The sequence below is a fragment of the Pristiophorus japonicus genome, chromosome 6, assembly GCF_044704955.1.
Source record: "Pristiophorus japonicus isolate sPriJap1 chromosome 6, sPriJap1.hap1, whole genome shotgun sequence".
NCBI classification, from domain to species: Eukaryota; Metazoa; Chordata; class Chondrichthyes; family Pristiophoridae; genus Pristiophorus; species Pristiophorus japonicus.
In genome coordinates this window covers 47,069,025-47,084,348 of record NC_091982.1, presented here as the reverse complement: position 1 = coordinate 47,084,348, position 15,324 = coordinate 47,069,025, and the positions used below count along the sequence as shown (strand labels likewise).

Genomic DNA, 15,324 nt, shown 5'->3' with positions numbered 1-15,324 from the left:
TTGGACTCTAAGGAAATCAAGGGATATGGAGATCGGGTGGGAAAGTGGAGTCGAGGTCGAAGATCAGCCATGATCTCATTGAATGGCAGAGCAGGTTCGAGAAGCTGTATGGCCTACTCCTGCTCAGAATTCTTATGTTCTTATGTAACCACAGAGAATTACCCTGGCGTTCTTGATGTCCAGCATTTATCTCTGTTGCGTCTATCATTACTTGGCAGAAGTGGCACATGGACCACAGGTTCCTGGAATCAGAGTGTCTCAAGTAATCACATGAATTCCGGAATGTACATGCAAATTATTTTACAAGGGCTTGTCCCTGTGAATTGATATTAGTATTCTTAAAAGCCAAGTGCCTAAAAGTCAGGAGAAGATAAAGATACTTTCCAAGTGCCTTAATACATGGGGCTGTACGAAAACAAACACTAACACGCAACATTGAAACTCTTTGGCAAAACAACATTGATAGAAGGGGTCATACTCACAATATGTCTGGCAGCAAATACACCATCAACAATGGCACAACAGAAAGACGCCACTACACCAAAACTGATGAACACGATCGATGCCACCAGCTGAAGAAACAGAATGTACATTTAATGCAAAAAATACTGGCGGTGCAGAGTATTCAGACATGAAAAGCCATTTTTGTATTTTTACTTTGTCTTGAGAGACACGACGATAAAATGGGTTGCAGAACTTATCCAAATGTTGGCTTGAACAGACCAAAGTTAACCGCTTGAGAAGTTAGACCAAAAAGGGCACAATAAACATGGACATGGCTGGCAGATGATCTTAGATGTTGCATGCATTTCATAACTTGTGCGCACAGTGACAACGCAAGGTCCAATTTCCTGAATGTTTGCTTCTGTTAGGGAGCCTTCACACCAGGATCACATAAAGCAACAAATTGCACCAGTGCTCCCCACAAATTTCCATCCGTCAATTGGATGAAAAATCATTCAAAGCACCCAGGATTCCCCAATAACTATTTCTGGCTCCCCAGAAAGAGCTTCCATTCGGAAAATCAGCTCCACCATGTCAATGAGCTACAGTTTTTGTTTTGCCGAGATGCTATCATAACTTAAAATTAAGTTAAATTATAGAATCACACTGCTTAGAAAGAGGCCATTTGGCCCATCGTGCCTGTGCCGGCTCTTTGATGGAGCTGTCCAATCAGTCCCAGTCCCCTGCTCTTTCCTCATAACCCTGCACATTTTTCCTTTTCAGGTATATATCCAATTCCCTTTTGAAAGATGGCATTGTATTTGCTTCCACTGCCCTTTCAGGTAATGCATTCCAGAAGATAACAATTCACTGTGTAAAAATATTTGTCCTCATCACCCCTCTGGCTCTTAAATCTGTGCCCTCTGGTTACCAACCCTCCTGCCAGTGGACACAGTTTATCCTTATTTACTCTATCAAAACCCCTCATCATTTTGAACACGAGATTGGGAAAATCATTATTCTTTTCACAGTGCCTCAAAACTCTTAAACTGTTACTTTTTTTTTCCAGTTTTCACTTCCTCTTAATGTACAGGTTTGTTAATGTCAAAACATGGTGTCACCTGACCAGATCTTCATCCCCACCTTCATAGTTATTCCAGCTTCAGGAAAGGTGAACAGGCTGGCTCTCTTTTCTCTTGAAAAAAGGCTGAAGGATGATTTAATAGAGGGATTTAAAATTATGAAAGGTTGAGAGTGGATACAGAAAGAATTTTTCCACTTGTGTGTAAGAGCATAACTATAAGGCCATTAATATAAGATAGTCACCAAGAAATCCAAATAGGGAATTCAGAAGAAATTTCTTTACCCAAAGAGTGGTGAGAATGTGGAACTTGCTACCACAGGGAGTGGTTGAAGCGAATACTATCGATGCAGTTAAGGGGAGGCTAGACAAGCATATGAGGGAGAAGGGAATAGAGGGTTATGCTTGTAATGTCTGTAAGCTTGTAATGTTTGATTACATATTGAAATACTCCTCATACAACTACTGGTGGAACACCAGCAGAGTTGTTTCTCAAACGACAGCCACGAACCAGATTCTCATTGTTAAAACCAAATTTGGCACATTCCGTAGAAGAGACACAATTAAGACAGAAAGAGAATCATGATAGAGGTAGAGTAAAAGAGAGAAGTGTGAAATTAAACCAGAAGGAGAGAGTGAAGAACCATCACCATAAATGGTTAAAGTGGTTACCAGGAAGAATAGTGAGGATATGTGGTCCTTGCACATATTTGGTAAAGATGTTTGATAATGGACAAGTTAGGTTTATTCATATTTTACCTGCAGACATGGAAGGAGTTGAAGGTGGGAATGGTTCAATTATTTCTGACTCATCAGATAGTTTTGATACACCAGTAGCAAATCTTAAATCCAATGTACTGGAAACAAATCCAGGAGAGAATCAGAATGAAAGTCTGAGTCCGAGTCAGGAAAACAAAGAGCCTGAAGTTAAAGTGAGTTCAAATGAAAATCAAGGAAATTCCGTGGAGGAAAACGTTCCTCAGGATGAGTCTCGAATGAGTGTGAAATCGACTCCATGTTTGGAAGGATCTGTTCGAGACGAAGATATCCTCTTCGAAACAGAAAACAAGTGGTAAAGTTAAATTTGTAAATATGGAAAAAAATAAGTTTATATCCTGTGTTATGTATAAACATGAAAGTTATGTATGATGTTTGTTATAGTAACTTCTTCATTAAGGAGGGAGAAGTGTAATGTCTAAGCTTGTAATGTTCGTAGCGCCACACTGTGGATGTGGATGTTTTGTGTACTGCAAGTGCAGGGTTAATAATAAACAGAACCAGGCAGATTTCCAGAGGCTTCCGAGAGAGCTGCCTGCCATGTTGGAAGCTGTGTGTGCTTGTGCTCTGTGAAGATATCACAATGCTGATAGAGTTAGATGAGGAAGGACGGGAGGAGGCTCGAGTGGAGCATAAACGCCAGCATGGACTGGTTGGGCCGAATGGCCTGTTTCTGTGTCATATCTGATGTTATCCTATGTAATGGGGCTTGACCCTTCACTGAGATGGGGGGGCGGGGGGGGGGGGGAAGGAAATGGAAAGGGAGAAAGGGAAGGGGATAGTTTTAGCATTTCTTGTATCTGGAAAAAAAATGCCATCGCTGTAAGAGAACAGCTTTAAAACAAGCTATGCAGCGAGTTTCTGACCGCAGCTGTGCCAAGCAGAGGCCAGCTGCTTGCTCTCAAACCAGGAGAAAAGGCTGATGAACCCAGGCCGTTCCCACAGCTGGCTACTGAGTGGCACTGACAAAGCTCTCAGAGCAAGTCAACTCCCTGGCTTTTGCATCTGGGGATATTGTATAGTACGATGACATCCCAGAAAATCAAATGGTGGAAACACACAAACAATAACTTCAACAATAAAAATGTATTACTGAGTGTAAAAAAATTTGCAGTACATATGACAATAAAACTAAGACAGATTCTTGCAAGGATTATGTGAAGTTGTTTCCCATGTTTACAACAAATGTCCACCGTGGTTCAAGTGGGTAGCACCCTCGCCTGAGTCTTAAGGTTGTGGGTTATAAGAACAGAAGAAATAGGAGGAGTAGACCATACAGCCCCTTGAGCCTGCTCCGCCATTTAATACTATTATGACTGATCCGATCATGGACTCAGGTCCACTTCCCTGTCCGCTCTCCATAAACCCTTATTCCCTTATTGGTTAAGAAACTATCTCTGTCTTAAATTTATTCAATGACCCAGCTTCCACAGCTCTCTGAGGCAGCGAATTTCACATATTTACAACCCTCAGAGAAGAAATTCCTCCTCATTTCAGTTTTAAATGGGCGGCCCCTTATTCCAAGATCATGCTCTCTAGTTCTAGACTCCTCCATCAGTGGAAACATCCTCTCTGCATCCACCTTGTCAAGCCCCCTCATAATCTTATACGTTTCGATAAGATCACCTCGCATTCTTCTGAATTCCAATGAGTAGAGGCCCAACCTACTCAACCTTTCCTCATAAGTCAATCCCCTCATCTCCAGAATCAACCTAGTGAACCTTCTCTGAACTGCCTCCAAAGCAAGTATATCCTGTCACAAATATGGAAACCAAAACTGCACGCAGTATTCCAGGTGCGGCCTTACCAATACCCTGTATAACTGTAGCAAGACTTTCCTGCTTTTATACTCCATCCCTTTTGCAATAAAGGCCAAGATTTCATTGGTCTTCCTGATCACTTGCTGTACCTGCATACTAACCTTTTGTGTTTCATGCACAAGTACCTCCAGGTCCCGCTGTACTGCAGAACTTCGCAATTTTTCTCCATTTAAATAATAACTTGCTCTTCAATTTTTTTCTGCCAAAGTCTGTTCAAGTCCCACTCCAGAAACTTGAGCACAAAAATCTAGGCTAACACTCCAGTGCAGTACTGAGGGAGTTCTGTGCTGTTGGAGATGCTGTCTTTCGGAGGAGATGTTAAACCAAGGCCCCGTCTGCTCTCAGGTGGATGTAAAAGATCCCATGGCATTATTTTGAAGAAGAGCAGATGAGTTATCCCTGGTGTCCTGGCCAAAATTTATCCCTCAATCAACATCACTCAATTACAGATTATCTAGTCATGGTCACATTGCTGTTTGTGGGAGCTTGCTGTGCGCAAATTGGTTGCCATGTTTCCTACATTACAACAGTGACTGCACTTTTTTTTTTATAAAGTACTTCATTGGCTGTAAAGCCCTTTGGAACATCTGGTGATTGTGAAAGGTGCGATATAAATGCAAGTTTTTTTTTTTTAAACAGTTTAGAGAATACAACTATACTCCTTAAATTAATGATTATTTCTAAACACTAGAAAATAGAACATTTTCCTGAATGACAAGAGTGTTACAGTGTGGATCAGGGCAGAGACCTATCAAATACCTCATTGTTATCTACATGGTCAGAGCAGTTTCTATATTTAATACTAATTCAGAGCATTTTTTCAGCCTGTGAATAGATCATTTGCATTTGTCATTACCACGGTCAGGACGGGTTAAATTACCCGTAACACGATGACCAGAATTGAATCAGATAGCAGCACTTATTCCGGATGAATAGACTGTCAGACAGACAAACAAGTTCATAGAAAACATATATACTGACAGCTACATTTAACTTTGAGTGTTTAGCATCATTCTAAATATTGTATTACCATCAATGAAAAGTCTCTGGTTAAGACCCATGGTAATTCTTGATTTTAACAGATCTATACTGACCAGAAATTCGAAACCATCTGTGCAAATACGGCTACATGAATCATTGGGTTTCCAGACTGTAAAGGGTAGAACTGGTCTGGTACAAAAAAAATGATTGAGATGAAGTTACATAATCCATACTGTTATTAATTGACCTTCAAGTGAAGCCTAATGGCCCAAATGTTGCCTCAGTTTCCAAATGGAGACCTTAAGTCCACCACTTACTTAGTCTCAATATCCATTAGGTTATATTCGACTCTTGGAGAAAATCCAGTCCTTGATTTCATGCCTTACTCTGCATAAATTAGTGTAAATGTTCAGCAGAAATTACTTGCATTCACGTGGAGCTTCCCTGTGTGAAAACTCTGCATTTATAATTGGGAAGCTCAGCATTTCAGGAGCAGAGCTAATCAACGTGTAACTGGGAGCGAACAGTTTTAATGTAGGTCTCCGAGAGGTCAGGAGCAAGAAATGAGTTTCAGTGCCACAAGATCAAAGCTTCAATGGTCTATGTAGATCATATGAATCCAAAAGGTAAATGGATCTTGCCATTGGCCTTCTATTAATTCTTATAAAAACACTAGTTAAATCTCCTGTCAGTGGACAAAAGGTCTATCTCAAGTACATTTGCTCGTGATTCTGGTTGTCTCGGACGACTTCTCCTTCCTTGTGTAACTGTCTCCTTCTATCTGTGTCCTCCCTGTTCTATACATGTCGTAAACTCAACATCTACCTCTCCCTTTATCCTCTTCATCAGAAAGGTTGGCCTTGTGACAGCAGGCCTCGTGTGGAAGATGAATGTGAATTTCATTGAAGATGTGTGAAGACAGGATGCGTCATATTTTGATATGTTTTGCTGCTCAGTGAGATGCATGCTGTCAGAATATGATGGCATGACGAAAGTACTGGTTTGTATGGCTTCAATCAGACCTCATCTGAAAGCTTGGCTTGTGAGAATTTTATTTATAATCTAAAATAAAAACAGAAAATGCTGGAAATACTCAGGTCAGGTCAGTCAGCATCTGCGGAGAGACACAGAGACAGAGACAGAGTTAACGTCTCAGGTCGACGACCCTTCATCAGAATTGATTTTCATTTAATTAAGTTGTGAAGATCATCATCATCATCTGGGGTGCATGGATTGTCCTTTGGAACAAATATGTGAAAATCTCAGTGCCAGTCTTGATAATCAGATAGCTAGCCAGGGCACTCACCAGATAGCGTAACTCACCAATAACATCAGAGGAGCAGATTCATTATTAGTAGCTAAGACTCTTCTTAGTCTCAGCATCCTTTACTTATAAGAACATAAGAAATAGGAGCAGGAGTAGGTCCTACAGCCCCTCGAGCCTGCCCCGTCATTCAATAAGATCATGGCTGATCATCGACCTCAACTCCACTTTCCCGCCCGATCTCCATATTTTTTAATTCCCCATGACTCCAAAAATCTATTGATCTCAGCCTTGAATATATTCAGAGACTCAGCATCCACAGCCCTCTGGGGCAGAGAATTCCAAAGGTTCACAACCCTCTGAGTGAGGAAATTCCTCATCTCTGTCTTAAATGGCCGACCCCTTATCCCGAGACTGTGCCCCCTATACACTCTAGCCAGGGGAAACAACCTCTCAGCACCTACCCTGTCAATCTCCTTCAGAATCTTGTATGTTTCAATGAGATCACTTTTCATTTGTCTAAACTCCAGAGAGTATAGGCCCATTCTACTCAATCCATCATAAGACACCCCTCACATCCCATAAATCAATCGAGTGAACCTCCAATGCACTGCCTCCAAGGGGGTGTAGATAAGGAAACCAGGAGTTTTGGCACAGTGGAGCCCTGGGTTAGGTATGGTCCAATGTCATCATACATTGAGCACCAAGAGGAATGAAGGCCAGTATTGAATTATCTGCACATAATCACGTCTGAAAATGTGTTGCCTTGTTGGAATCGTTGCTGAGAAGCTTGACAAGAGGCATTAGTGGCAGTGCATTGGAAAGCAAAAGTGCTTTTCCTTTGCCAGTGTAACCACTATTATGGAGTACCAATAGTACCGCAAACTGCCATGATTTCACGCCACAGCACGACAGTAGGTGGAGGACCTAGTCATGCAACCCAGTGGATGGTGGGAAAAATTAAAATGCAGATTCACCTGAAAATCACAGCTTTCACTGTACGACTCTTCCAAGGTCACTGGTTGCATGATAACAGCAATAGTTACAAGTTACCATCAAGGTTGTGTTTTGTCAAGCAGTACTATCAGTCTTCAGCTGTTCCCTCTGAGGAACATACTAGCAGACACAACAGCTTTGTTCAACCATGTAACCATTAGGTTGCATTGACTAGGTTTTCCTCTGAGCGGTGAACGAACAGGGCCAGCCATTTGTTAGATTTGCACATTCCCATTGATGGCAAGTTACTGAAAGCCAACACATCCAAAAAGCACAGCACCCTCTACAGGGAAGCTGGGTCCTGTGCGAACAACTGTGTATCTTTTTAACCAGAATCGTTAATGAGCAGCGCAGAGTCTGAACCAGGAAGTGTAAGTTAGAATATTGAATTCAATGTCAAATCAGATACAGAAAGTAAAATACAAAGAGGGAAAGAAAGATTGGATTAAGAGAGTGAGAAAAAAAACAGAAAGAAAAAGTAAAGAAAGGAAAATTATTTTTAAATCTAAATTATTAAAAGCTGAAGGAATGAGACTTCACGCTTGTAAAAGTTAATTTTCAGTGCCAGGGTGGTCGTTTGGCAGTAATTAAGACTTCACAAACCATTAAAAGGATACTTAGACTGGAATGTACATGCCCGAATTTTGGGCCCAAATTTGGCCCTCCATTATTTTCGGCACATTTATGTGAAGTGTGCCGACTTCCTGCGCTCAAAACGGTGCCGAAAAGATATCCCCATATTCTAACCCCTCTGCTGACTCTCCCGGGGCTTGACGCGGCGTGGCGAGTCCATTGGGAGGCGGAGCTAGGGCCCTGCGCCTAAGAGTGCCGGCAGCTGTCCGCATTGGCAGTAGAGCGTTCGCGCAATGGCAGTAGCTCCTCCCATGATTATGATGATGCGTGCCTGCAGCATGGGACCCAACGCGTCCCGGGCCGAGTGGCCTGCCGCACAGGCTGGTCACTGCCTTCCCGTGCTGAGGGCTACAAGAAACAGGTTGGTGCGAGGAGACTTTTGATCGGGGGGGTTGGATGGAGGAGAGTTTCTTTAAATGATTTAGAAAAAGTCTCTGTCAATAGCACAATGCAATTGGCTGTTGAGGTGAGAATGACCAGAGAAAACTTTCCTTAGGTTTGATCTCAGTACCAGCAAATATCTGGTTGTGGCTTTTGTTTTGGTAGTAATCATGACTTGGGTCAATTTTTTAAAAAATATCACCAATTCTTAGTGAACAATTGCATGGATGCCCGTAGATACCCTGTTGGGAACATTCCATCAGCACCCACGGGTGCCTTATTGGGGAGTAACTACATGGGCACCCTCAGGTACCTTGTGTAAGTGACCATTGTTCATTCATGTGCAAGCCCAAGCCTTGACAATTGGAGAAAGGCAGGCTATGTGACCACAAGGGACTTCACAGCCTGTTCCACTTTTCACCTGACCTCTACACATAGAACAGTTCCATCAGGCTCAATGGATAGCGACCAAGAGCTGGAACCTCGGTTGATTTTCCGCTCCCTAACCCGATGACAACAAGGCCAGTTGTATTACTCCCATCATTGCACCACCCACGATCACTACCTCATGATGGCGTGATGAAACAAGATAACAACTTGCATTAACATAGCCCTGCTAACAAAATATTTGATTCATAAATGGTTTTATGAAATCCTTTGTCTTCTGATATAAATGATATTAAAAAGTGCATATTTTATGAAGCTTTATATAGTGGAATGTGTAAATTATGCAACGGTTACAGTACAAGATCTGTATTAGCTGTTGTGAAGGTGTTTAGTGCTTTGCAAGGTCCTCTCCACTTTCCCCCCGCCCACCCCCCATCTCTGGCTACCTGCGCTGATTTCTTAACTCTCCGCAAGGGTTTTCTGTGTGGCCACAAAAGTTCGTTTGGAACAACTATTAGCTGTCCAATCTGGCTTAAATGGCCAAAACTGGTGTAGGTGGCTGGTAACACCCCCTTTTGAAAAGAAAACGAAACTAAAAAAAAAAATCCTAACTAATTCACTTACACTGGCGCAAATTAAATGTGCAGAATGGGGATTTTTAAGATACTCCAGAAAAATCAAGTTGCTCCAAAAAAAAAAAACAGAGCAACTCCTGGGCAAATTTGGGCATTATCTAGTGAGTTTAGTTCATATATATGACTTCATGCTGTTCAATGTATTTGAATGGTGAGTCAGGCGGTGTGATACCGTTTTCACGCAGCTTCTGGAGCAGCAGGGCATCTCGGACTGCAGCATCTGGATTTCTGCGTTTAAGTGGGTGTGTGTGGTTGCCAGAAGTTGTTGATTCACACATAAATAACGGTGAGCACCGTTCGCCTCACCGTTATTTTCGCAGCAAAATCTGGCCAAATGCAAATTCTCGACACAGTAGAAACCACTTCATTGGCGTGCAAATAAACAGGTTGTGTATGGACGGAGCAGCTGGGAACGGATTTCACTGAATGATTTCCAGTGGACTGATTGGGATGGCCAAGGCCAATCCATCGCGTTAGAGAAGGATGATTGCGGTTCAACCGACCGACATTTCAGTCAGCTCCCAGACTCAGCTGTGTTAATGCACTAAGACAACAACTGGGCGAGTGGGGAGATGATAAGAACATAAGAACGAGAAATAGGAACAGGAGTAGGCCATACGGCCAATTGGGCCTGCTCTGCCATTCAATAAGATCATGGCTGATGATCATTGACTCAGCTCCACTTCCCCGTCCGCTCCCCATAACCTCTTATACCCTTATCATTTAAGAAACTTTCTATTTCGGTCTTAAATTTATTTAATGTCCCAGCTTCCACAGCTCTCTGAGGCAGCGAATTCCACAGATTTACAACCCCCAGAAGAAATTTCTCCTCATCTCTGTTTTAAATGGGCGGCCCCTTATTCTAAAATCATGCCCTCTAGTTCTAATCTCCCCCATCAGTGGAAACATCCTCTCTGCATCCACCTGGTCAAGCCCCCTCATAATCTTATGCTTTTCGATAAGATCACCTCTCATTCTTCTGAATTCCAATGAGTAGAAGCCCAAACTACTCAACCTTTCCTCATAAGTCAACCCTCTCATCCCCAGAATCAACTTAGTGATCCTTCTCTGAACTGCCTCCTTTCGTAAATATAGAAACCAAAACTGCATGCAGCATTCCAGGTGTGGCCTCATCAATACCTTATATAGCTGTAGCAAGACTTCCCTGTTTTTATACTCCATCCCCTTTGCAGTAAAGGCCAAGATTTCATTGGCCTTCTTGATCACTTGCTGTACCTGCATACTCTCCTTTTGTGTTTCATGCACAAGTACCCCCAGGTCCCACTGTACTGCAGCACTTTGCAATCTTTCTCCATTTAAATAATAACTTGCTCTTTGATTTTTTTTCTGCCAAAGTGCATGACCTCGCACTTTCCAACATTATACTCCATCTGCCAAATTTTTACCCACTCACTTAGCCTGTCTATATTCTTTTGCAGATTTTGTGTGTCCTCCTCACACATTGCTTTTCCTCCCATCTTTGCATCGTCAGGGGATCGGCCAGCATGCCAATAGGTCAGCTCAGAGTCTCAGGTCACTGGGCCATTTTCCCTGCATTTCAGCGCGACGCAGCTATCCCGGGTGCCAGAAGATTAGCCGAGGCGCACAGCTGGGGAGAGCACAGCAGAGAAAGCCCAGCCTCTCCCACAACTGTTTGCGTATCTCCCTGACTGGATGATCTACCCAGCGACCAGTATTTCAGTCAACCGTGAGACTCAGCTATTTTATCAGCCCCTAAACAAAGCAGTGTCTTACAATGGACTGAAATGGGGGGTGGGGGCGGTGACGGAACAGTAGTACCAGTGCGCAAACAGGATTTAGTCTCAGTTGAATGAAATGCCTGGGCCAAGGAAGACTGCAGAACAGTCAGTCATTGTGCCTTCTGTTAGGCAAGACGACCACATAATTGGGGAGACTTGCTTTTCCCCAGGAGTGCCCTAATATCTTCATAAGGCTTCATATCCTTCCTGTGATTAGGTTTCTAGAACTTTATACAATATTATAAATAGTTCAACAACAGCCTCTTTAGATTTGTACTCTATTCCTCTGTTAATGCAACCTTATTTAGTGCCTTGTTTACCATTTTTTTTTTTAAAAACAGCCACACGCAATACTGAGAGTTTCATCCATTGGAACCCCTGTGGCAGGTGAAATGTCTCCTATTAATAATTTGTGAAAAAAAAATCAATTTTGTCTTCAATGTGATTCTATTTTCAGCAGAAGCAGTTTCATCCCATAGGTCTTTTTTTAATTAGCACATACCACTTAATAAATCTTTTTTTTTGCTTCCTTGCTCCAATGCTAATTATCTTACATTCGGCCACAATGAGTTGCACCAACCTCCCATTGGCCCAGTTACCTAAAAGATCGAAATCCTTTTAAATACTGTAGTTACAGTGGGCCCAAGTTTCCACACGATAAAAAAAACTGGTGCCCCTCCGAGCTGGGCGCCCGTTTTTCACGCCAAAAAAAAAAAAAAAAAAAAAAAAAAAAAAAAAAAAAAAAAAAAAAATCGCAATTCTGGAGCGTTCTGCAGCTCCTTGTCTGCCTGGCGCGGCGCCCAGGGGGGCAGAGCCTGCACTCACGCCGATTTTGTAAGTGGGAGGGGGCGGGTACTATTTAAATTTGTTTATTCCCTGCCGGCAACGCTGCGCGTGCGCGTTGGAGCGTTCGCGCATGCTCAGTGTGAAAAAAACATTGGCACTCGGCCATTTTTGTAGTTCTTTGTAGCTGTTTAATTTTTGAACATTTCTTTAATAAAAGCACATTGCCATCAGCACTTGCAGCCTTCTCACTGTTTCCTTCCTCCCCCCCCCCCACGGGAAAGAACGGGCGCCTGCTCTCCCCTCCCCCCGCGGGAAGAACGGGCGCCTCCCCTCCCCCCGCGGGAAGAACGGGCGCCTTCTCCCCCCCCGCGGGAAAGAACGGGCGCCTCCTCTCCCCACCCCCCCCCCCCCGCGGGAAGAATGGGCGCCTCCCCCCCCCCCCGCGGGAAAGAACGGGCGCCTCTTACCCCCTCCACGGGAAGAACGGGCGCCTCCTCCCCCCCCCCTCGGGAAGAACGGGCCCCTCAGGCTGACTGCAGCATTCTCCGTGCCTGAAACACTTTCACACAGGTAGGAAGATGGTTTATTTAATCTTTTCTTTGCTTATAAATGTTTATTCAGGTTGGATTTATTTGTATAATATTTGTAGAAGTATAAATAAGGATTTTTGTAGAATTTAATGACTTCCCTTCTCTCCCCCCCCCCCCACCTCATTCTGGACGCCTAATTTGTAACCTGCGCCTGATTTTTTAATGTGCAGAACAAGTTTTTTCAGTTCTACAAAAATCTTCACTTGCTCCATTCTAACTCAGGTTTGGAGTACGTTTTCACTGTGGAAACTTTGAAATCAGGCGTCAGTGGCCGGACACGTCCCCTTTTGAAGAAAAAAATTCTGTTCCAAAGTAGAACTGTTCTACCTGACTAGAATTGCAGAAAAAAAAGTGGAGAATTACGATTTCTAAAATCAGGCGCAAATCATGTGGAAACTTGGGCCCATAATTCCTCATTACTTGATCTGCTTCATAATTTTGGTATCCATTGCAAATTTGAAGACAGCTTATCATACACTCATCGAAGTCATTCATACATATTAAAATGCCAAGGGTCACAAGACCGATCACTGGAGGATCCTACTGGTAACCTCTTTCCAACTTGAGGTGCTCCCACTGATAGCAACCCTCAATTTCTTGTTACTAAGCCATTGTTCTATCCAGTACCATATTTTACACTCTATACTGTGACTCTTTGCTTTAGCCATTAATGGTCAATATGGAACCTTATCAAAAGCGTTTGGAAAATCAAATATATTAACTGCATCGTCCCTATCTTCAAGATCAAAAATGTTGTTTGAAGAACTCTGTCAGATTTGTTAGTTATGACCTCTTTCAGGAATCAATGCAGATCGTCCTTTAACAAGTTATCTTTTATCCAAGTGTTTTTACCTGCTAGATTTCAAAATAATGTCAAACACTTATTTGTCTGATACTGGTGTTAAAATCTTGACTATATTTTCCAGGGAAGCTTATTTATATTTTTTTCCAATGGAGGTACATTAGCAACTTTCCAATTCTGTTGAATTTCTTCCAAATTTAATAATCTTGCAAAAATGTCACTAATTTCAAACCCCTCTAAGAATTACAGGAACAATTTTAACCTAACCCAGCCCATCGAGAAATCGACGGAATCGGGTGCAAGGCTGGTTTATACCCACCATGAGTTTACTCTCCATCATCTGATCCCGTGGGTTTCCTGTCCGGAGAAATTACCCCCCAGGTGTCCAAACCAAGTGCTTTCTTTATTTTATGAGTGCCCAGTGCTTCTTTTCCACAAGCCGCAGCCATTCCACAACAACAATGATCGACAAACTGAGCCAAATGACATTTTATGATTGTATTGGTCAAAGGAGGGAATGCTGGCCAGGGTGCAAAGAGCGCCCTGCTCTCCTCTGAACAGTGCCAGGGGATTCTGAATATCTACCCGAAGAGCAAGATGAGGGCTCGGTTAACGCCTCTTCCAAAGGCCCGCTCCTACGACAATGTAGAATCTGGAGGGTTGGCTGAAATTTGTACCAAAGTGGGGCTCAAACTCTTATCTTTCTGTTCCTGAGCTGAGCCAATGGGAAACAACAGAGCTCTTCCTGGACCATTATTGATACTTGCCCACAGGGTTCCTACTATATCATCAAGGATAAGATCATATCCGCACAATTCCTGCTACACCACCACCGATGGGCACTTATCTGCACAACTTTCCCTATTCCATTATAGATAGGCATTTACCATTACATGTTGCCCATTACATCCTCATATACAAATTCACTTTTTGTAGATCCACCCTACAGATTCTCCATTATATCTGTATTAATGCCAAAGAAAATTCATAAAGTAACACTTAACCCCTGATAACAAAAGAATGGAATTTCTTAATGAACAGATACAAATACTAAAGGCACTATTAATAACAACTTTTATTTATATAGCACCTTTAACATAGTAAAACGTCCTAAGGCACTTCACAGCAGTGTTAAAAGTCAAAAAGTCAAAGAGAGATAAATTTGACACCGAGCCACACAGATGAAATTACAGAGATGACCAAAAGCTTGGTCAAAGAGATAGGTTTTAAGGAGCGTTTTTGAGAGGGGTAGAGAGGAAGCGAGGTTTAGGGAGGGAGTTCCAGAGTTTAGGGCCCAAGCAGCTGAAGACTCGGCCACCAATGGTTGAGCAGTTATAATCAGGGATGCTCAAGAGGGCAGAATTAGAGGAGCGCAGACATCTCGAGGGGTAGTGAGGCTGAAAGAAATTATAGAGATAGGGAGAGGCGAGGCCATGGAGGGATTTTTAAACAAGGATGAAAATTTTGAAATCAAAATAGTAAGTAGTTACCATTTAACCAGTTCTGCTCCATCATTCATATGATGCTGAGTTTTGAAACCATCTATTTCACTCATTTTATTGCAGAAACAAATTGAATCTTCACTTTAATGGGTCACAACCACGTTTTTGGTTTTAACACATCTTTCCAGCTACAAAGGGAATGGCATCATCAAAAAAAATCTATACTTAGAAACACTCAATATAAAATACTAAACAGAATACCATATGGCCTTCCATGTTACGTGATTTTAAATCGAAATCTACCAGTCTGGTTAGAACTTACATAGCACAGAAACAGGCCATTCGGCCCAACCAGTCCATGCCGGCATTTATGCTCCACTCAAGCCTCCTCCAATCTTGCCTCATCTAACTATCAACCTTCTCCTTCATATGCTTATCTAGCCTCCCCTTAAATGCATCTATACTAATCTCCCCCAATTACTCCCTGTGGTAGCGAGTTCCACATTCTCTGGGTAAAGAAGTTTCTTCTGAATTCCCCATTTGAT

The 15,324-nt window shown here is 42.6% G+C and overlaps 1 protein-coding gene across 3 annotated transcripts in view; it reads right to left on the bottom strand.

The window, feature by feature from the left end:
* The window catches only part of tmem255a (transmembrane protein 255A), a 91,494-nt gene that overhangs the window by 71,300 nt on the left and 4,870 nt on the right, over positions 1-15,324 (bottom strand). For all 3 annotated transcript variants that reach the window (XM_070882818.1, XM_070882820.1, XM_070882819.1), the window contains exon 4: positions 483-572. In XM_070882818.1, coding sequence (XP_070738919.1) covers positions 483-572 — 90 coding nt within the window. The remainder of the gene's footprint in view (positions 1-482; positions 573-15,324) is intronic.